Below are 23,668 nucleotides of genomic sequence, written 5' to 3'. Positions count from 1 at the left end.
TTTTCAGGGAAAAAAAAAACCACACCAAAATGAATTTTAGTGCACACAAAGAAAATATAATAGCATTTTTTGTGAAATATGAAAGATTTAAAATAGATACCAAACATATTGAGCCTAAATACTGCAAAAATTGCGAAAAAATATGGTACCCAAAAGTGTTCATAAGCAATTTTAAAAGCCTTTACAAGTTATCAATTCAGAAATACTTGTGAATTATGGACCTACAGTGGGGATTGAAAGTTTGGGCACGCCAGCTAAAAATTTGTATTAATGTGCATAAAGAAGCCAAGGAAAGATGGAAAAATCTCCAAAAGGCATCAAATTACAGATTAAACATTTTTATAATATGTCAACAAAAGTTAGATTTTATTTCCATCATTTACTTTCAAAATAACAGAACACAAAAAAATGGCGTCTGCAAAAGTTTGGGCACCCTGCAGAGTTAATATCTTGTACTGCCCCCTTTGGCAAGTATCACAGCTTGTAAACACTTTTTGTAGCCAGCCAAGAGTCTTTCAATTCTTGTTTGAGGTATCTTTGCCCATTCTTCCTTACAAAAGTCTTCCAGTTCTTTGAGATTTCTGGGCTGTCTGTCACGCACTGCTCTTTTAAGGTCTATCCATAGATTTTCAATTATGTTGAGGTCAGGAGATTGTGAAGGCCATGGCAAAACCTTCAGTTTACACCTCTTGATGTATTACCCCGTGGATTTCGAGGTGTGTTTAGGATCATTATCCATTTGTAGAAGCCATCCTCTCTTTAACTTCAGCTTTTTCACAGATGGCATCAAGTTACCATCCAAAATTTGCTGAAATTTTATTGAATCCATTTTTCCTTCTACTCTTAAGATGTTCCCTGTGCTACTGGCTGCAACACAACCCCAAAGCATGATTGATCCAACCCCATGCTTAACAGTTGGACAGAGGTTCTTTTCATTAAATTCTGTGCCCCTTCTTCTCCAAAACGTACCTTTGCTCATTCTGGCCAAAAAGTTCAATTTTAACCTCATCGGTCCACAGAACGTGTTTCCAAAATGCATCAGGCTTGTCTATATGTTCATTTGCAAAGTTCAAACGATGATTTTTGTGGTGAGGACGTAGAAGAGGTTTTCTTCTGATAACTCTTCCATGAAGACCATATTTGTACAAGTATCTCTTTATAGTGGAATAGTGTACCACAACTCCAGTGTCTGCCAGATCTTTCTGGAGGGATCGTGCAGTCAAACGTGGGTTTTGAATTGTTTTTCTCACAATCCTGCGAGCTGTTCTGTCTGATATTTTTCTTGGTCTTCCAGATCTTGCTTTAACTTCCACTGTTCCTGATGACTGCCATTTCTTAATTACATTCTGAACAGAGGATATTGACATCTGAAAAGGCTTTGCTATCTTCTTATAGCCTTCTCCAGCTTTGTGAGCGTCAACTATTTTCAGTTTCAGTTTTCTAGACAACCGCTTAGAAGAACCCACGGTGCTGATTGTTGGGGCAAGGTCAGATGAGTCTGGGCATTTAAAACCTTTAAGATTGACATCACCTGGTCTTCCCAGACAATGATTGAGAACAATCCATGACACTGGCAGGTCTCAGCTTTGCAAAGGGGGCAGTGCATGCTATAAATTCTGCAGGGTGCCAAAACTTTTGCAGACGCCATTTTTTTGTTTTCTGTTATTTTGAAAGTGTAAATGATGGAAATAAAATCAACTTTGTTGACATAAGAATGTCTAATCTGTAATTTGATGCCTTTTGGAGAATTTTCCATCTTTCCTTGGCTTCTTTATGCACAATAATACAAATTTTTAGCTGGGGTGCCCAAACTTTCGATCCCCACTGTAGATGTATTGTTCACACTCTGATCTCCTTGGCAATACCCTACTCATGGCGCAGTTTACATACAAATGAGCACCCTATGCTCACATATTTCCATGCGTGTGTGGGACAATAGAGGTGCCTTGAATATTAATTTTAACTGTTTATTTAAAATTTAATTTTCAACACTTTTTTCATTTAAAGCTATTCTAAAGGTTCATAAAAAACATGTCTATACTTACCTGCTGTGTGCAGTTTTGCACACAGCTGCCTGGATCCTCCTCTTCTCGGGTCCCCCGCAGGTTCTTCTGGCCCCTCCCTCCTGTTGGGTGCTCTCACAGCAAGAAGCCTGCTATGGGGGCACCCTCTGCTCCGTGTGTCCATTCACACACGGAGCTGTGGCGTGGCCCCACCCCCTCCCCTCATTGGCTGGCTGTCTGATTGACAGCAGCAGGAGTCAATGGCTCCCATGTGCTGTCTCAGCCAATGAGGAGGAAGACCCAGAACAGCCGAGGCTGTCATTCACATCACTAGATCGCGGAGGAGGTTGGAGGCACTGCTGCACACAGGTTTTTTTACATAGAATGCATAGAATACATGAAGGTAAAAAAACTTTCAGCCTTTACAACCACTTTAATTTTAATGCCATCACAAGGGTGCTAACAAGCCCTTATATGATAGCATGGGCAGCAGGCAGCTTCTCTTCATGGAAGCATCAGGGGTTTAATATACCTCCAATGTCTCCCCTGCAGCTAATCAAGCATAGACAGTGCCTGATAACCACAGCGCATCACTTTTACTGAACTGCCAAATCGCCAACTGAAAAAAAAAAAAAAAGAAAAAAATTGTGCAAAGAAAAGGGCTCTCCAAAAATTATAGTGTGAAGTTTTAGCTCGTACCACATAAAATGTTTTGTTGCGATTTCATTTGAGGTTTGCAAAAGAGTAATTAACCACTTCAATACTGGGCATTTTTACCCCCCATCTGCTCAGGCCAATTTTTACGTGTGATCACTGTGACATCACATGGCATGAAAGAAAGCCATCCATTGTTTAAAAATGTCATGTGACCTGCTGTGATTTGTTACAGTGGTCACATGGTACTGGCAACAAGCCAGTACACAGATCTGTTAGCGGCTGTGTTCGAGGTACATAGCCGGTGACAAATCTTGCCACAGCACGACCCTGTAGGCACGCACGAGGCGCAATCCAGGAGGACATCATATGATGCCCACCCACATTGACAGAGGACAAGAGTCCTGCTCAGCCGTCATTTTGCTATTGGCAGGGCAGGAACAGGTTAACTATATACTCAAATGAAATGACTAAAGCTGCCCATACATTATACAATTTTCTTTCCCTTAAATTTACCTTCAACTATGTAATACAAGCGCCTGCCTGACCACAAACAAATTGAAAGTTTTTACCTCATATTATATGGTTTTGGCAAATCTAAGGAAAATTCTACAAGAAAATTGTATAATGTAAGGCCAGCCTTAGCATAATACAAGTATTTTTGTATACTTTTGTTTTTCAATACGAAGAAAAGACACACAAAGCAACTTGGACAGCTAATTTACAACCAAATCTTGAAGCAAGTTACACACAGACACACAAAACACTGAATCAATCAAAGGAGACTAAATAGATGCTTAAAGAACAAATTTAAATTTGCAATGATCACCTAATGTAAACAAATGTCACCTACTTGAAGCTTCCAGAAGCTCTGGGTGATGAACATATGGTATTAAAGGTGCTGGCAGGTCTGCAAAGAATGCCTTTAGAGCACCAGCCACTGCATTCACATTCACCTCCATTGAAGCCAAGTTCAAATTATTATCTGCAAAACAGAAATGATCTTTTATTAACTGTGAATGAGCGCCATAACACAGTAATACCTTAATCTCCTAGACATGAATGCATACATATACTACAGAAAAGCCATATTGAAATCTATAAGTTGATGAATGAATTGTGAGAAAACACAAGCAACAGGGCAGCAAGGGCAAGAATGGCTAAGAACTGAAAGCTGCTGATTAAATAAAGGACTTACACATTCCAATTACCTTTCACTCTTTTTTATTTTTTTTTTAAGACAAGGCACTGCACTACTCCAGTGACAACCTTTATGAAAGTGGACACTTGTATACAAAAGACATCCTGCAGCAACATACTGATAAGATATTGATACTCATCAACACCTAAATGGTGCCTACTCCTCTAAAAGTTCAGAATTACTTTCATTTGTTTCTAAATAGGAATTAGGCAAACATTAAGAGCCATTAACCACCCAGTCGTCCTCAGAAAGCAGATCAGTTCCTCTCCATTCTTCAAATTAGAGAATTTTCATTATCAATGATCCGTTTTAAAGTGGTTGTAAACCTTTACATAAACCCATTGCAGTAATTAGCCTCAGGTGATACATAAAGATGAAAAAAAATCCTCTTACATAAGTTGTAGCCTTTATCAACAGCCTTCTCTTCTCTACAGCCTCCTAAAAACACACATTTTACCCAGCAACTCTCAGCCATAGAAAGCAGGGAGTGGGGAACTGACAACACAGACACTACAGAGCTAGAGCACAGATCTCAGTGAAATCTGATAACGGATTTGAGGAAAGGGACACACCCCCTGTATGCAGATTCACAGAAAAAAACAGAGAGCTGAGACTGCCAGACACCTGCTATGTGTGCTGGAGGGGATGCAGGCTGTCTCCTGGAACGCTGAGGTGTTGGCTTAAAGATTTTTTCAGCGACTTAAGCAGACAGCAGAGGGATCAGAGAGAAACCACATGACAGTGCTTTGGATTAAGGCAACTGCAGGCTATAGAGGGATATGCTTTGCTCATTTTTCATGTCTGAGATTTCCAACCACTTTAACCCTCTCGACATTCTGTAACATATGAAATCTGCACAAACTAAACAGCATTCTAAATAATAAAGCTAAATGGAGTATATAATTGGGTCTCCAGCTGTTAAAGAAGTGACAAGATAGCTGAAACTCTTAACTCACTGCAAAATTCCATATTTACCTAATGAACATAAACAGAAAACATAACGTATTAAAATATCAGTTTCCCCTAGAGTAACAGCTCAGTTACAGATACAACTTAGAGGGCTAAGCCACCACTGACTTCTTATGCCTTTTAGGAACTCCATTTCCGCCATGCTTGAAGTTTTGTGTTTAAAAGAACAACTCTTTGGGTGAGCTGGACAGCAGCATTGCATGATGACTGCATCAGCTGTACAAAGATCTTAGTCCTGCAGTCCAAGAGGGATGCAATAAACCATTAGGTGTTTTTAAGTCTGTAGTGCCTACCAAAAATTGAGATATCAATGTACACAAAAGATTTTCCATTTTTACCAGACTGCATTTAATTGCCAGAGTAGCAGATGCTATGTCCTGATGCTAGAAAGTCAACCAATCTTAACATGATATAGATCTGTAATTGGCAGAACCGAATGGGTTATAGGTTCAAACAGATAAGTGCAGGGTGCTCAGGAGTGAAACATAAAATACCCAGTGCTGTAACTTTGACAAAGCAGTGCAGATCAGCTGGGCAGAAGATGGAAAAATGAACTGATAGCTGTATTCAGTCCATGTTGAATGCTGCCAGCAGCATTTATATTTATAGAGTATCAAACAAAAGCCTTGCTTAGGATCCAGGATTATTAGTGCCAATACAAATTTACAAGTCTGGCACAAATTTTTAGCTTTGCTCGCCAGATGCCTGAATTTGGCTTCCACATGAACGGAAATATACAGCTTGTCCATAAATTAATGGTGCTTCCCATTCTTAAACACAATTTAAAATACACAATAAATATTATGGGAAAATAAATAGACTGTTCTTGAATGACATGTATGGGGGGTGCGGCTATCCCAGAAGTGGACAACCCCTTTAATACATTACATTTCTCCAAAACATACAAAAAAAAAAAAACCCCAAAAAAACAAACATGCTCTAAAATGCCAATGACTTTCTACATGGACTTCACAGATTACTCACCCTGATCAAACTGTTTCTGAATATTATCTTGGTCCGTCTTGTAGCCACTTACACGATACAGACCTTCTGTACCAAGTCCTGCAATTAAATGGGAGAAAGATTACATTCCTGGCATCATAGAAAATAACTGTAGAGCAATTCCAAGAAGAAAAACAAAAGTAGCAAGACTATGCCGATTAGCAACAATTTCTTCATGAATAAAACAAATGAAAAGGCAAAATTAGTATAACTAATTAGAAACTTAGATCAGACCACTTCCAAACTTTCTAAACAAAGGGCCAGTTTACTGACCATCAGACTTTAGGGGGGGGGCTGGACTGTGGCCATTGGGAGTAGATATTGTCCTGGGGTCAGTGGGAGGCATGGTGTCCATTGTTTATGTCAGTAGTAGGAATTATACCCCATTGTTGGTTTTAGGGGGAGATCAGTGTCTTGTATCAGTGGGAGGAAAAGTGCTCTAAGGGCAGGATAAAGGCAAACAAAGGGCCGTATCAGGTCCCTGAACCACAGTTTGAAGACCACTGGATCAAAATGATTCAGATATGTTAGTAGGATGCACATCACATTGCTGGGCAGGGGCAGCAGTTCAAAGAGTATCAAAATGTATGTGCCCTTTCAAACCAACTAGCAGGATGCAAATATTTACATTTTTTTTCATTTTACATTTTTTATTTCACTCTTCAGCGCAGTACATGTTACAACATCAAGGCAAAAAATCCACCCAGCATGGTGGGACAGCAACAAACGTTGTAAGCACAAAATACGAACACCAGTTACAACCATATCATACAAGATCAGTGCCTCACTGCAGCACACACGAAGCAGCCGGTAGACAGATGAAATGTCAGTACGACCAAAGGTCAGTTACCAGGCAAGAGACATTGTACAACCTCCTTGCCATCTCTCCGAAACGTTAACCCGGGTCCCAGCCATGCAGGTTTGGGCCTCTAGAGCGAAATGTTTTTTTCAAAAGCGACAGCTAGGCAAAAAGGCAGCAACAGGAGAAAAGAGAAAGAGAAAAGGGGACGAGGAGGGAAAAGGGAAAAGGGGACGAGGAGGGAAAAGGGAAAAGGGGACGAGGAGGGAAAAGGGAAAAGGGGACGAGGAGGGAAAAGGGAAAAGGGGACGAGGAGGGAAAAGGGAAAAGGGGACGAGGAGGGAAAAGGGAAAAGGGGACGAGGAGGGAAAAGGGAAAAGGGGACGAGGAGGGAAAAGGGAAAAGGGGACGAGGAGGGAAAAGGGAAAAGGGGACGAGGAGGGAAAAGGGAAAAGGGGACGAGGAGGGAAAAGGGAAAAGGGGACGAGGAGGGAAAAGGGAAAAGGGGACGAGGAGGGAAAAGGGAAAAGGGGACGAGGAGGGAAAAGGGAAAAGGGGACGAGGAGGGAAAAGGGAAGAGGGGACGACGAGGAGGGAAGAGGGGACGACGAGGAGGGAAAAGGGGACGACGAGGAGGGAAAAGGGGACGACGAGGAGGGAAAAGGGGACGACGAGGAGGGAAAAGGGGACGACGAGGAGGGAAGAGGGGACGAGGAGGGGACGACGAGGAGGGAAGAGGGGACGAGGAGGGGACGACGAGGAGGGAAGAGGGGACGACGAGGAGGGAAGAGGGGACGACGAGGAGGGAAGAGGGGACGAGGAGGGAAAAGGGGACGAGGAGGGAAAAGGGGACGAGGAGGGAAAAGGGGACGAGGAGGGAAAAGGGGACGAGGAGGGAAAAGGGGACGAGGAGGGAAAAGGGGACGAGGAGGGAAAAGGGGAAGAGGAGGGGACGAGGAGGGAAGAGAAGGGAAAAGGGGACGAGGAGGGGAGAGGAGGGAAAAGGGGACGAGGAGGGGAGAGGAGGGAAGGGGGGGAAAGGAGGGAAGGGGGGGAAGGGAGGGAAGGGGGGGGAAGGGAGGGAAGGGGGGGAAAGGGGGGGAAAGGGAGGGAAGGGGGGGAAAGGGAGGGAAGGGGGGAAAGGGAGGGAAGGGAGGGAAGGGGGGAAAGGAGGGAAGGGGGGAAAGGAGGGAAGGGGGGAAGGGAGGGAAGGGAGGGAAGGGGGGAAGGGAGGGAAGGGAGGGAAGGGGGGAAGGGAGGGAAGGGGGGAAGGGAGGGAAGGGAGGGAAGGGGGGGAAGGGGGGGAAGGGAGGGAAGGGAGGGAAGGGGGGGAAGGGGGGGAAGGGAGGGAAGGGAGGGAAGGGAGGGAAGGGGGGGAAGGGAGGGAAGGGAGGGAAGGGAGGGAAGGGGGGAAGGAGGGAAAGGAGGGAAGGGGGGGAAGGAGGGAAGGGGGGAAGGGGGGAAAGGGGGGGAAAGGGGGGCGGGGGAAGGGGGGCGGGGGGGAAGGGGGCGGGGGGGAAGGGGGGCGGGGGAAAGGGGGGCGGGGGAAAGGGGGGAAGGGGGGGCGGGGAAAGGGGGGAAGGGGGGAGGGGGGAAAGGGGGGAGGGGGGAAAGGGGGGAGGGGGAAAGGGGGAGGGGGAAAGGGGGGAGGGGGAAAAGGGGGGAGGGGGGAGGGGGGGAAAGGAGGGAAGGGGGGGAAAAGGAGGGAAGGGGGGGGGGGAAAGGAGGGAAGGGGGGGGGAAAGGAGGGAAGGGGGGGGAAAGGAGGGAAGGGGGGGGGAAGGAGGGAAGGGGGGAAGGAGGGAAGGGGGGAAGGAGGGAAAGGGGGAAAGAGGGCTGGAGTCTTGTTCAGAGCATGTCGGGGGCAACTTAGTCCACTTTCACTAGGCCTGGACCTATGTAACCTGTGAAGAAAGAAGCAAACCGTAATCTTGTGTGCATTGGAAGACGTGCCAATAAAACCATGTTTACTAAACAGTTCCTCTTTACATTTAATGGCTGCCGTCAAATGTTCCATTTCATTAATCTCATTCACTACTGCTATCCATTGGCCGATTGTTGGAGGGGCAGTTTGTTTTCATTTCAATGGCATACACACTCTGGTTGCATTGAGTAAGTGGATTAGGAGGGACTTCTAGTACCTACGTCTGGATAAGGGAGTAAAGTTCAGAAGGAAAACTTCCAGGCACATATCCACAGTGAACTCAGTAAGTTTGTGGATCATCTGTTTAAAAGCATTCCAATAAGAGTGTAAAGCTGGGCATGACCAATTGATGTGCAACAGTGTACCAGTCTCCTGCTGGTAATGCCAATATAACGGTGAGACCACTGGGAAGATCTTGTGGAGGATCGCTGGGGTACTATACCATCTGGTTAGCAATTTGTAGCTCAATTCTTGATATCAGCTGGAGAGGGAAGACCGATGTGCAAAATAAAGATCCCGGGCTTTCTGAGCCAGAGCTTTATCTATGTCCCTTTCCCATTTCTGAAGAAAAGGGACAACATAGTCCTACGGAGGTTTGGAAATCAAGGCATAGGACATCGAAAGCATATGGTGTAAAGAAGAGGTTTGCGAGCAGAGATGCTCAAATTGCAAGATCTTACCTGAATGCACCTTGTTCAGTTTAATTGTAGAAAGAAAGTGCCCCATTTTCATAGCCCTCCATGAATTTAGAGGGGGGAAAAAAGCATCCCTTGGATCTCAAATGGAGCGCCATCTGTTGCCCATCAAAAAGTCCCAAGCGCGGAATTGATTGGTGGATAAAAAAAAGCCCAAAGTCTCATGTCCTCCACTCCCGGGAAGAACTCCTGAGCCCCTGTGATCGGGGATATTAGGGAAAAAGACTATGGGGCGGTGCTTAAGCAGCTTGCTTTGGCTAGGGTCGCCACTGTGGTCCCTATGGTAGGATGCATTTTGACCTCTGAGGGGAGAGGATGTTTGCCACGGGAACGTCAGTCAAATATTTACATTTAAAAAAAGACTCCTGTAGCCGTTTTGTGGACATTAAAGAAATACAAAATGAGGTACTAACCCCCCAAGTTAGGATTCTGCTGCCCAAATCACTTACAATCAAGTGTTCCTGCCACAGACATATAGATACCAGGACCAATCACGGCAGAATCCAAATAAGTAATGAATGGCATTCCTTTCAAATAAGGTGAGAACATACAAATTTCAGAGACAGGGTTAGTACTACATCCTGACCATGCGTCTTCAAAAGGGGACCTCTCCCCCCAATAAGTTATTGCACAAAGATGCCACAGTTATGGAGGTCCCAGGACACAGGATGTCTGTGCATGCATGGAGGAAAATCTGCAAGTGCACAGATGTGCTGCAGGTCTTTCCCAGAACCTGAAGGCTGGGCTTGGCACATCTGAGCACACATGGAGTCCAACAGCATGCACATTGCTGTGACGCATCAGAAGCGCGATGCCATTCTGGTTTACGCAACAAAGGAGGATGTGCTGTGTTGCAGCACATAAGACAAAAACACTGTAGAAGTAATTTGTAAATTATGTATATAACTGTATTCTATTTTGTATGCTTTGCCCATGTATTGCACACTGCACTCATTGTGCACATGGCATTAGCACAGTTTATTACGTTTGCATTCTTTCAAATCCCAATTAGAAATTAGCCTGCCTATGTAACGCCCTTTGTTATCATAAAAGTACAAATTGTAATATTAATGTGATACCTACATAATCATATTTATAAAAGACTTCCAATTGTTCCAAATAAACAGAACAGTTTTTTGGAAAGATGCTGAGTGCATCAATTTGTATGTCTGTTCCCTACTGCAGTAGTTATTAATTTGGAACCACTAATCAATATGATAGGAGTTGTCATCTATTAATTTCCAGAACACAACAAAAATATGTATCTAATTTTGGGAGAGGGAGGGAGTTAGAGCTAGGTGCAAATCATTTGGAGTCACTGGAATTCTCGTTAAAGGCATCGATGCTAGCTTGTAAACTCTTCCCTGAAACCACTTACTTAGAATGCCACCTTGGCTCTGACAACACCAGAAACACATGTGAAAATTATATTAATAAACCATTTCTCATACTCTTAATTTGAATAGTAATAAGGGGCAATATATTTTAGGGCCTGTTTAAACCTTACAGATGCAGTAATGTGCCCCATAGCACAAAGTGTGTTATGTGTAGTAGAGGCAACATTTGAAGCAGCACAGCTCCAAAGCACGTTTTGCAAAGCACCGTAACATACTATCTTGTGTTGTGGTGCTCTGAATCCAAATAAATACAGCAAAGTACTACTGTTCTGGTTCATTGTCAGTCCACTGATTTAAATGGGCTGCCTTAACAAAATGAGCAGCACCACATTTGTATTAACTATCATCAAATTACAAACTTCAAGTAGCTGGAAATTACAACATGCACTCCCAACAATCTGAAACGCTGCACAGTTCATTGTGAATTTTCACATGTACTATAAACATTTCTGAAATGCTGAAGGCAGCTATAATTTGACTTCATAGTAAATGTCTTCATTACAAGAGGGACAAAAAAAAAAAAAAAAAAGAAAAAGAAAAGAGAAACCCTTATTTTGAAGATACTGTATATGTTCAACGTAAGACAACAAAATAGGACAGATAAGGATGCAACTGCAATCAGAGAGCTATGCATGATGATTGTTATTAAGCTAAACACAATACTGTTTTGACTTGACAAGTGTTCCCGTTTAGGGCAATGGAAAAGGAGGAATCAACTTGCAAACAAGTTTCTGAAATCTCGATAAATCAGGGAAGACCAACCAGACCTCCCTGATGGTCTTGGAATAGTCAGCTCTAATTTGACAGATTAAGGGTCACAGCCAGGGCAGTTTGAAAAGCAGGGCCTGCCAGAGAGATAAGGTTTTGGAAAGGGCTTCCAAATGCTTGTCCATAGGACAGGGATGCACCCTACACAGTGATGGTTAAGGTTTTGTTATTACAGGATACTGCTGGATTCACAGAGGGGACAGTCCACTGTTTAACAAAGTCCCTCTCAAACAGACATGGCAGCTGGACAAGTGGGAGCATTAACAACTTATCAAGGTTCTTCCAGTCTCCATAAAGGACAGCTGCTAACAGCCAGTGTACTAGAAGGGATTTAGTAGTCTTGGGGACCCTAAGGAAACCCAGAATGGGGAGTGCACTGGTGGAAGCTACAGGCTAATCTTCAATTTTTAAGAAAGTGTGTACTACGAAGACTGAGATAGTCTCTAAGTTTGGGAGTTCTGGCATTGTCCTTAAAGGACCTAGAGACCCTGCATTATACAGGCTGCCAATACCGCAGGCAAATCAGTTAAGGAATCTGCAGAGAGTAAGCAAGTTTGCTATATGGCCAATAAACTCCTACTGAGAGACCCAAGGAGGGGTCTACAGACAGGGTTAAGGAAGACTTCAAGAATGACAAAGACTTAAGCGAGCAAAATTCCAGGCTGTCCATATCAACCCTTCGGGGATGGGCTACACAGCAGGCAGCACCAGAATCGCTAGTGGATAGTGAGGATCTGACACGCTGCACAAGGAGAGGATAACATATCTCAGGGTACACGACTAGGCCTTAAATACTAACAAACCCATCTGTTGGTACTTGGAGAGAGTCAGGTGACCAAGTCACTGCAGGCAGGCAGCGGAGATGAACCAATGATAGATGAACATGCTATCTGCAGTTAGGAGCAGCAGTGGAAATGATGAGTGAGAAGTGTGCAAATGCAACACAATACCCAGTGCATGCCATCTGCACTCTGTCCCTTAGGGTTGATCTCTTTCATAGTAAGCCAATGGAAAACCAACATTCTTATCCCTCCCTCCCCAGTGGTCCTAGTAACAACATAGCTTCCAGTGACTGGCCTCCATGGCCTACTCACAAAATTCAGTAGAACCCTTTAACCACATGCCACCCGGCCACTGTAGAAATACGGCGGCAGGGCGGCACGGCTGGGCAAAACCATGTTTTAAAACGTGTGTTTTTAAAAGAGGTAGGGGGCGCACGTATTTTACTTTTATCTACAACTGTTTTTCCACTACCTGGTTAAGCAAGGCACTGGCGATGCAACTGGGGCCTCACAGAAGCATATTGGGAAGGCTACATCATCAGTGCCTTCCCTCTTAAATGATGTGTACAGTCACATCGCCAGAAGGCAAACCAAAAGGAATCTGGGAGGTGAGCTCATCAGCACCTTGTGAAAATGGCAAATTTACCACATTTTTAAAGGTGCCTTTGTTGTAATTTAAGAAACGGGTGAAGTTCCTCTTTAAGGGCTTCACACATCCTGTATGCTTAGGCCTCATGTACACTGCTGCTCCTAAATGTGAGCTTAGGAGCTTCTGGCGTTTTTTTGCCAAAGCCCCTGAACTCAACTCAATAAAAGCCTATGTGTCCATGTACACACAGGGTTTTACCAGAGTTTAGAGGCAGTTAAACGTTCCTCTTTTGAAAGCAGAATAAAACGCGTTTAGGAGAGGCCAAGAAAAAACCCTAATAAAAGCTAAACGAAGCACAAATGTGTGAAAATGCTAGCCTAGTTTAGCACTTAGGCGTTTATCCATGTCAATGGAAAATACTCTGGCCAAATAAATAAACAAAGCGCTAAACGCGGTACCGCATCTACACGCATTTTTGCAGCATTTAGCTTTTTTCAATTGCCAGGTGGTGCCTTTTTTTTTTAGGACGCATTATTATTATTATTATTATACAGTATTTATAAAGCGCCAATAGTTCGCTCAGCGCTGTACATTACAAAGGGGGACAGAACATGTGACAGAACAATACCAATACAATGCAAAACATGAGGGGATCGAGGGCCCTGCTCTTTCAAACTTACACATGGTACCTTTTTGCAACGCTGTTTTTTTCTTTGTCTTTTTTTTTTTTTTTTTTTTTATCGAAACATCACAAGGTAACATCTCAATATCTAAGCACCACAGTAGAGCTGAATTGCAGGGATGGAATTTTCAGGTGAGCTCCAATGTGGTGCAGAAAAATGCAGATATCCTGCATTTTTCTGTACCTCTCCATTGCAATGTGGCGTGAACAGGGCACATAAACAATCATTTTCTACATGACCTTGCAGAGGCCTCTTTTGATGCAGAGAAACACAGCTCTCTGTACAGGGTGTAAACCAGCCTTAACTGTGCCCACTTAAAAACATCAACAACCTGTAACATAAGCAGAAATAAAATATTTGGTGAGTTAACATGAAGCCATTCTGGTGCAACATTTTTTCTGCAACTGCAGTCAGCTCTTGGTTGATATAAATCATCATACAGTTATTTCCTGTCTCAGAGCAGATGTCACAGAGAGAATTTTACTTCTTGTAGATGAAGCAGTGCTGATCCACTGGGGATCGTTTCCAGCACTTCCTTTTTATTGCAGATGGCCAGCTAAGTGAACACAGATTTCAAAGCTCCAAAAAACAAGATTTGGGCTAGTTTAGGGTAATCCAGCAAACAAATCACCATGCTGCCAACACAGCCATCACAAACAACTGCCAAAGTGTCAGATTTAGTTCAACAGTATTTTTTGCCAAGTGTTTTTGAGCAAAAACAAACGTGATTAGACCGCTGTATGCTGTACCCATTGCAAAGAACTCAGCAAATACTGCTACAACATATTCCACAAGTATTAATATTTCTAAGACTTTTACAAAGGCGTACAGCTTAAAAAATGCAATCATTTCTCTGTTATTAAACCTGGTAGACTTCCCTCCAGTTTGAATAAAAATTGTCGAGAAGAATGCAGACAGCCTGTGCATTCCTGCTGCAATACAGATTACTATTCCTAGGAAATGCAGATCCTGCCTGGCAGTGCTGGAATTATTCTGTTTTTAGTCTTATTACACACGAAGGCTAGATTCACACCTAATTGGCTCTGTGAGCCACTTTGTACAGGCAAGCCAGCTCATTCATCTGAATGGGCTGCAGTGTCTGCGGTTCAAGCAGCAAAAATGTTTCTGCATTTTTTTTTTTTTTTTTTTTAAACACATCCGCAGGGAAATCACATGCTGCTTCTGCATGGGACAAACAGAGAGGCCAAGCCAAAGCATGCAGTCAGAAACATAAAAGAGACAGCATGCGCCCACTCCCATTTAGACTTGTGCATGCTACCATATTATTATACAGTATTTATAAAGCGCCAATAGTTCGCTCAGCGCTGTACATTACAAAAGGGGGACAGAACATGTGACAGAACAATATCAATACAATGCAAAACATGAGGGGATTGAGGGCCCTGCTCCTTGGAGCTTACAATCTAGGAGGGAGGGGATGGTGGTACAGGAGGAGATAGCTGTGGGGGATGGAGTGGTAGGAAGAGTGGAGGAGGTCGGCAGGTTAGCAGGGGGTGAGGTAGGCTTCCCTGAAGAGATGGGTCTTCAGGGTGCGCCTAAAGGAGAGGAGAGTAGGTGATAATCTGATGGGTTGGGGCAGGGAGTTCCAGAGGATGGGTGACACCCTGGAGAAGTCCTGGAGGCGGGCATGGGAGGAGGAGACCAGGGAACTAGAGAGAAGGAGGTCTTGTGAGGAGCGGAGTGTGCGTGCTGGGCGGTACTTGGATATTAGGTCAGTGATGTAGTTCGGGGCAGTATGGTGGACGGCTTTGTACGTCAATGTTAGGATTTTGAATTTGATCTGTTGCGCAATCGGAAGCCAGTGGAGGGATTGGCAGAGGGGGGTGGCGGAGATGGAGCGGTTGGAAAGGTGAATGAGTCTGGCAGCCGTATTCAGGATCAACTGAAGCGGGGATAGCCAGCGGTGAGGGAGTTGCAGTAGTCGAGTCGTGATACGATGAGGGAGTGGATGAGCTGTTTAGTGGATTCTGGGGTTAGGAACGTGCGTATTTTGGCGATGTTGCAGAGGTGGAGTCTGCATGAGTTTGTTACAGATTGGACTTGGGGCTGGAAGGATAGGTTGGAGTCCAGAATGACACCCAGTACTCTGGCCTGCGGGACGGGTTTGATGGTGGCGTTGTTGGATGTGACCATAGACTCGGGTCGCTAGAAGAATCTATCTCGGAACACCAGACAGCTACTATAATGTGGGAAATGCCATGTATCGACTTGCACCTGTGACAGGTATGCTTGCGTAGATATAGGTGGGCTTAAATCCTTTATACTGTATGTAAAAGTGAACTCTTTAGGCCCCGTTCACACCTAGCATCGCTTGTTTGCGCATTTTTGTGGCACATTTTTGGAACAGAATCAATCATTCATTTTGATTTTTGTTTTGCTGCAATTTTCGTGTGTTTTGTCACAAAACAATCACTGCAACGGCGCAGCGTGTTTGGGGAGTCATTAAGGAATAAGTGCACATCAAGCGTGTCGCATGTTTTGCTGCGATTCTGAAATTGCAGGCAGAATCGTGCGATTCCAGTACGCTATGGTGTGAACGGAGCCTGAAGCACCTTCAGTAATGCTTTTAAATGTTTTCAGCCTGGTCTGAAGTTATTCAAAAGGGTGCATGGTAGATTTTGGTGTATCAGAGGAACAGGAACTGTAAAGCACTATGGGGGATGAAGAAAAGGCCACTGCCACAGCAAGAGAAGTCGAAGGAGGAATGCAGTTTGCTATGGGTAACTGGAACTAGTGCAAAGTACACACCGCCCACCTAGCGTGGATGCAGAGCCTCCAGTAATGAGGAGGTCTGTGTGCTGGCTCCGTCGGCACCGATTAGTTCGCTGAGATCGGGACTGAGTACATGTTAGAGACACATGGCCTGACCACATGGTACCGTAGAGCATGCATGAGGTCTGTGCTAGGTGCTCAGTGGAACCCTATTCTGTCACTGGGAGTGAGGTGGCACAGCTACACTGGACTGGTGGAGAGGGAATGGGCTGTGCGGTGTCCCTCCTAAATGCAAATACTTTACAGCAAGGTATGTAGTGACATGGTACAACAAATTTACTCTGCACTCCGTGCACAGCTCATCTCTAAGCAGGGGTACCGCCATAATGTTAGACTTTCACAAGAACGCGGTACCCGCCTGTAAAATGCAACTGGGCCTGTCCCTCAGCAAGTGTAATCAACTCACAGAAGATATCATACAAGTCTAAATAACAGCCTGAACACACGCAGATGTACCAAAGCACATGTAACCTGTCTGGTTATGCAGACTCTTTCCCCTTCACTTTTATTTTCTACTAGTCATTAATAACCACTTTAATATAAAAACTGGAAAAAAATCCACAACTTCACCTCCCCATCTCTTAAAAGGAGCCATGTAATTTACATCACCGAGAAAAAGTCTTAAACGTTGCTTGAGCTTATCTGCCTCCCAGCAACACACAGAAGTCATTTCATTTGCCAGAGATCATTATAATAAACTAATACAAAAATGCAAAGAAGACAACACCAAAACCATAAAAGCAGGTGAGAACTTAATGAGGTGCTTTGCTGGCAGTCAGAGGTAACCATGGCACATGCATACGGAATGGGAAATATTTTAATGGACAAATTTGCTATAATCTAATTGGACCCTGGGGATCCAAATGACATGATGGATTAAAAAAACAAAACAAAAAAAACAAACAAAAACAGAGCAATGATCCTTCATTTTATCGCTCACATGCATACAGTGCACTGCAGCCAGCCAATAACCTGTTAAACTTGATACTCCATTATTTTAAAATATGACATACTACAAAAAATACATTTCACTAATGCTACTTTACAGATGGGAGGATGGCATCACCTCCTTCACTTCCCTTTTCCAATGCTCCTAGCAACCTGTTCTGCCTGATGTCTATACTATAAAATACAGTAGAGTAAAAAATCCATAGTCATGCTTATTAACTCATCAACTATTAATTGCCTGAAGCATATAAACTGCTAACGTGAATGCAGAGATAATAGGACATGTAAATAAAAGCTAACTGGAGTTGCACCGTCACTTTTCATGGCCACGTTGAGGAGCTGAAATAGCATATTTGGATATTAAGCCATTTTTGCTGACTTATCATAAATGACTGCAATGATATCTTACAACTTCACCAATCACATATACCCGCACAAGCTCATCTGCCATAACCACTGGTATTTAGAAGACATCTAGCACACTTCAGTCCAACCACATCATCTGCTAGATCATAATCTACTCATCTAACCAACCTCTGCAGTATCATCCCCTTGCTCTGTCTGTTTTGTTGATTTCAAAATTAGAGCAAGTAGCTACCTACAAGCAGCCAGAGTCAAGGTTTCTGTTTGGAAGGTGCCACACTTTTGTTCTAGTTTTTTTGTGGATTAGTCTTTTGTAGAATTAGCAATTTCATGTAGAGTCCAAAAGTTTGAGACCACCACCATGAAAAAAATGTATTCCATTGAAACCAAACTGAAAACTAAACTAACTATAGGCAGCTGAAATTATAAAAAAAAAACCCAAAAAACAAAAACTCAATTCTGTAAAGACCTATCCCCATCCCTTCTATACGTCCCAGTTTCACTCTGGGTTAGTAAAGCTGCTCTTCACTTGAATTTAGGTCAAACAGGGATGTTCAGGAGACAGAATGGGGGCAGGCCAAGTTAGAACCCATTCATATTATGCTCTTTGAGCTGTGCAGGTCAAAGCAGGACCAATGCTATGACAGGCTGAAATCTATTGTTTCCAACAGACCCAGTTCACACAAATGCTGAGTGCCACATGTGAAATTGGAACATGCTACATTTTAAGAGGAGCACAATGTGCTGCACTGCGCTACAACTCATTTTAGAATATGCAAAGTGTAAACCAAAGAACATACACCCATTATAAGAAATATATTGAAAAAAAAAAAGAATGCACATCAACTGAATTTCATTTTGCATGCATCAATATACGCTAAGTGCTAGTGGTGCACCAAAATGAAAATTCAGGATGCACTTGACCAAAAACCAAAATGGACAGTTTAAATAAATAAAAAATTTATATATATGTATATATATATATATATATTTATTATTATAGTCGACTATTTAATCATTATCATGAATTTAAATTAATATGATTTTTAAAATTACAATTACAATCCAGCAACATAAAATAACTTATTGATAGTAACACAAAAATTGGACAGAACATGAAATATAAAAAAAATTAAACAAAAAACTTAGAGGTATTTTTGCATTGAAGCCAATGGGACATGATTTTGCATTGAAGTCAATGGGGGCGTTTTTGCATTTTAGTCAATGGGATGTGATTTTACATTGAAGTCAATGGGGGCGTTTTTGCATTGAAGTCAATGGGATGCGATTTTACATTGAAGTTAATCATTATTGGCACCTATTTTCGGCAGATAATTTTTGACGGCCGATATATCGGTGCATCACTACTAAATGCAACAAATGTGGTGTGAATCTAGACCAGGCATTTATAAAGAAAATTCAAGATTTTCTGCTAAGTTCAGCTGTATTTTACAGCTGTATTTTCCTCAGGATCTACTGACTATTTTGACATGTGGATTTTATGGAAGGTAATATCTTCTTACTCAATATGTGCAGTTTGGGCTAAGGTTTGTGACAGGTTTATCTTCTGTTTATTTACACTAAAAGTTTGTATTTTGTATGGACAATAAGAATGACAAAAAAAAACCCTCAGAACACACTATTTAGCATATACAGCAGGTAAAATAAGTATTGAACATGACACCATTTTTCTCAGAGTTCAGAAATGAAGTCATGTGTAATAGAAATGGAATGACACAGGGAAAGAGTATTGAACAAGCTAACTGAAATGTATTTAATATTTTGTACAAAATCCTTTGTTGGTAATGACAGCTTCAAGACGTCTCCTGTATGGAGAAATGCATGCATTGCTCAGGTGTGATTTTGGCCCATTCTTCCATACAGTCTTCACATCTTGAAGGTTCTGTGGGCCTCTTCTATGAACTCTGATCTTTAGTTCTCTCCATAGATTTTCCATTGGATTCAAGTCAGGTGATTAGCTGGGCCATTCTAGCAGCTTTATGCTCTTTTTGAAACCAACTGACAGTTTGGCTTTGTGTTAAGGATCATTGTCTTACTGAAATGTCCACCCTCATTTCATCTTCATCATCCTGGTAGATGGCAGCAGATTGTTATCAAGAATGTCTTTGTACATTTTTCCATTCATCCTTCAATGATGTGAAGTTTGCCAGTACTGTATGCTGAAAAACAGCCCCCCACCATGATGTTCCCACCTGCAAACTTCACTGTTGGTATGGTGTTTTTGAGGCGATGTGCAGTGCCATTTGACCTCCAGACGTGTATTATGGCACCCAAAGAGTTAAAGTTTGGTCTCATCTGACCAGACTATATTCTCCCAGTATTTCACAGGCTTGTCTAAATGTTGTGCAGCAAACTTTAAAACAAGCTTCAACATGCTTTTTATATAGCAATTAGGTTTTGCGTGGTGAGAGTGGATACAGGCCATGGCGGTTAAGTGAATTATTTGTTTTCTTTGAAACAACTGTACCTGTTAATTCCAGGTCTTTCTGAAGCTCTCCACAAGAGGTCCTTGGCTTGTGAACAACTCTTCTGACCATTCTTTTTACTCCTCTGTCAGAAATCTTGCGAGAAGCACCTGGTCGTGGCTGGTTTATGATGAAATTATGTTCTGTCCACTTCCGGATTATGGCCCCAACAGTGCTCACTGAAACGTTCAGAAGTTTAGAAATCCTTCTGTAATCAACGCCATCAGTATGTTTTGCAGCAATAAGGTTGCAAAGGTCTTGAGGGAGCTCTTGCTTTTACTCATCAGATGTTTCTTGTTCGACGCCTTGGTAATGAGACCTTTTTATAGGCCATCAGTTGAGACTGAAGCAGCTGATATTAATTTGCACTGACAAGGGGCAGGATTGTTTTCTAATTACGGATTTCAGCTGGTGTCTTAACTTTTCATGCCTCTTTGCACCTCCTTTTCTTCATGTGTTCAATACTTTTTCTATGTGTCATTCCATTTTATAACACAACTTAATTGCTGAACTTATTTATTTTGGCTTCTTTGTATGTGTGGATTGCATAGATTGTTACCGACATGTGGTGAAAATTTCATGACGTGAAAATTTCATGTCAATAGCATCTGTAGACATATTTAAGAAAAATGGTGACATGCTCAATACTTATCTTTCCCACTGTCATTCATGTAAAATATTTTAAAAAACACACACACACTATATATATATTATATATATATACACACATATACATATACACACACACACACATACATATACACACACACACACATACATACACAATCATCTATCTACATTAGGACCCCATCACATCAGTCTCCAACCTACTCTACTAGAAATTCAAATTATGACCTGGGAATGAATTTTTCCTTAAGGCTACTGGGGGCATACTGTGAGAGGCTGCTGTCCAATATAGAAGACACAAAGGACTCCAAACCCTTGAGAGAGCAGGGAAACAAAAAGGGAAAATAAAAGGTCAATGCCAGAAGCTAGAGAGCAGAAAAGAGGAGGAGCCATTGATAGGTTATCAAACACAAAAGACTTTATTAACAGGCATGTATAGGTTGGCTGCAGGAACAGAGGAATAAACTGGAATTCTCAATAGTATGTCAGGACAGATTTGCCTTTCTGCCAGGATTTGTGCACAAAGTTTTGTGTATTTCCAATATGTAAATCAATACAATGGAGAAGGGAAGGCAATAGAACATGCAACTTGAAAAGTATTCTTTTACAGGACTGCATATTAATGTACTGAAGAAAGGGTTTATTGGCAAGTGTCAAAGGTAAACAAACCCTTTAAACTCAAAAAATTGATCCACAAAAGAGAGTAACGACTGGTATACACTTAGCTTTTTTGTTCAGCCCAGTGGGCTGAGCAAAAACAACTGAGAATCTTGCTGTACCAACTATGCGATGTTAGTACAGTGACCTCCCCAGTGAGCTATTATGCTCTGACAGGAGGACTGCGCTCCCCAGATTTTTTTTGGCATGCCCGTTCTACAGAAGCCGGACGTTCAGACAGCTTCTGTTGGACAAGCTGCTGTACACAAGGGCTGAATGTCAGCCGGTTTCTGTTGAACCACCTGATATTTGGCCCGTGTGTACCAGAAAACATTCAAAAGAGAAAAGGTACACAAAAACCCCCTACAAATGCTCAGGTGCGCACACAGGACCTTGAACCAAGGAGAAAAAGGCAAGCATATATACAAGACCCCATTAGAAAGAGGCAGGAGGAGCACTCTGCTTACCTAGGGATCACTGGTGTCAGAGGCACCGGTCATTGCCACAGCTGATGCTCCTCCTGAACCTTATACCATGTAGAGGGAAAAATAAAGGGTAGTGTGACCTTTCAAATGCCAGTTTTAGCTCCTAAACGCTACCATGCTGGGAGGTCTCAATGCCTACAGAAAATCATACCCCCTTCTGAATGCAACATATTCGGCAACACACATTGCAAGGAGCCCAAAGCATACTGAGGGAGGAGAGCGACTCAAAACTACCAAGAACAGACAGTGCCAAAGGTTTTCTGAGACTGCCATGCTCCCTGCAGGAGTGTATGGCGCCCAAAGATCTCTAGAGGGGATGGATGGGCAAGGCAGTGCAGGCTTATACCATAAGCCGTATGAGAAGTAACACCATCCCAGCACAGCACCTAAGGATGACTCCATCACAACTCCATGTAGGTTTCCTCCTATGCCACAGGAAACACTAAAACTGAGGAGAATTGTAGAAGGTCCTCCTTTAAAAAAAACACAAAAAAACCTGAACTGCTGTTTCCTATTACTTATAGGCGGAGCTGTGCTCAGGCACTGTTCTAAGGAAAATTTGGGAAATACTTAAAATTAATCAATATTGTAAGCTTTTCACATTGCATATTATCCTGCTTTTTCCAGAACCCTTTAAACACAACAACTACTATTCTCCCTTTGTTTCCTTTCTGAAACACCTACAAAAGAAGTTATACATAGTAATTTACAATCTACAAACCCACTAATATGCACTAATAAGCTAAGAGAGGTACAAAGCAGAGAGATATTCAGTGTTAACATGCAGTAAAACAGTAAGAGCTCTGTTGCTAATTACTCCTTGCCATAAACAATCAGCAGTTTTCCCTTTAACTCACCAATTACACAGTATGAACCAGGACTACAGAGAAACACTGAAGGGTTCACTAGTGACATGAAGGCTGTAGCCATTTAAAAACACAAAATTAAACACCATCAGCTTCACGCATATCCTGAGATTCTGGAAAACGAATAAGGCAAGCATAAATTTACACACAGCTGTGAGAAAAGTGTGAAAAAACTTTCAGCAGTTACTAAAAAAAAAAAAAAAAATCCTACTTCTATTACTCTGAAAAATCATGGTGCACGTTTCTTCTGTGCAGTGAGATTTTGCAACCCATTCACTGAACACACTGCAAACTGCACCGGACCATACAAAAAGCAGTGCATACTTTTAGAAAACATGCTGCACCAGATTGCATGTTACTGCAGTACCATGCAATCTGGCGGCTGCAAACACACTGCTTTCACGATCTGCGCTTGATGTGTCTTTATTTTAGCACCCGCAGCAGATGGCAAAAACAGTGCGTTTTGAGCACAGAGCGGGAAACATGCACTGTATTCTGGTGTGCACCGGCCCTTACTTTGTGAAGACCTCCACACATTTACTTACTTGAATTCTGTGATACATATTTACTATGTCCTGTGAGTAGGCACTGATGTGTCACATTTCACAGAGCCTGCCTTCTGAACTACAGAGGTGCTGAGAAGAGGGTTTTTAGGGGCAGGGCCAGTACAGGAATCGCTGCTTGCAGTCAGCAGGGTACCATGGGATATGCAGTCCTTAGAAATAGAAAGTATGTCGCAGAGGAGAAGGTGCAAAGCATGCAGGGAATCCAGGAAGTTGTGGAAAGATGACTAGAAGATAGGCAGAACTCAACATGGAGGGTCCATGCACACTGGCTTAAAAAAACACTTTGCTTCTAGAGAACTTTTGCCTGTAGAAGGTGCTCAATGTTATCCTATGTAAAAAAAAAAGCTGAATGCTCCTAAACGCATGTATAAAAACGCAATGTGAGCATTTATTTTTGCTAAGGGAACTGGGT

The 23,668-nt window shown here is 42.7% G+C and overlaps 1 protein-coding gene across 2 annotated transcripts in view; it reads right to left on the bottom strand.

The window, feature by feature from the left end:
- ARHGAP5 (Rho GTPase activating protein 5) overlaps positions 1-23,668 on the bottom strand; it is a 104,795-nt gene that overhangs the window by 5,682 nt on the left and 75,445 nt on the right. Inside the window, exons 4-5 of one of the 2 annotated variants that reach the window (XM_089691194.1) lie at positions 5,812-5,889; positions 3,511-3,642 (exon numbers count right to left, since the gene is read on the bottom strand). In XM_089691194.1, coding sequence (XP_089547320.1) covers positions 3,511-3,642; positions 5,812-5,889 — 210 coding nt within the window. Of the gene's footprint in view, positions 1-3,510; positions 3,643-5,811; positions 5,890-8,387; positions 8,532-23,668 lie in introns of those variants that run through there. The other variant, XM_089691195.1, reaches the window with a different exon arrangement.

Source organism: Staurois parvus, unplaced genomic scaffold (assembly GCF_062004578.1).
Source record: "Staurois parvus isolate SC_StPar_1 unplaced genomic scaffold, SC_StPar_1.0 ptg000553l, whole genome shotgun sequence".
Lineage (NCBI taxonomy): Eukaryota > Metazoa > Chordata > Amphibia > Anura > Ranidae > Staurois > Staurois parvus.
The sequence above is the reverse complement of the archived record's forward strand: the minus strand, read 5'-3'. Positions and strand labels throughout refer to the sequence as shown.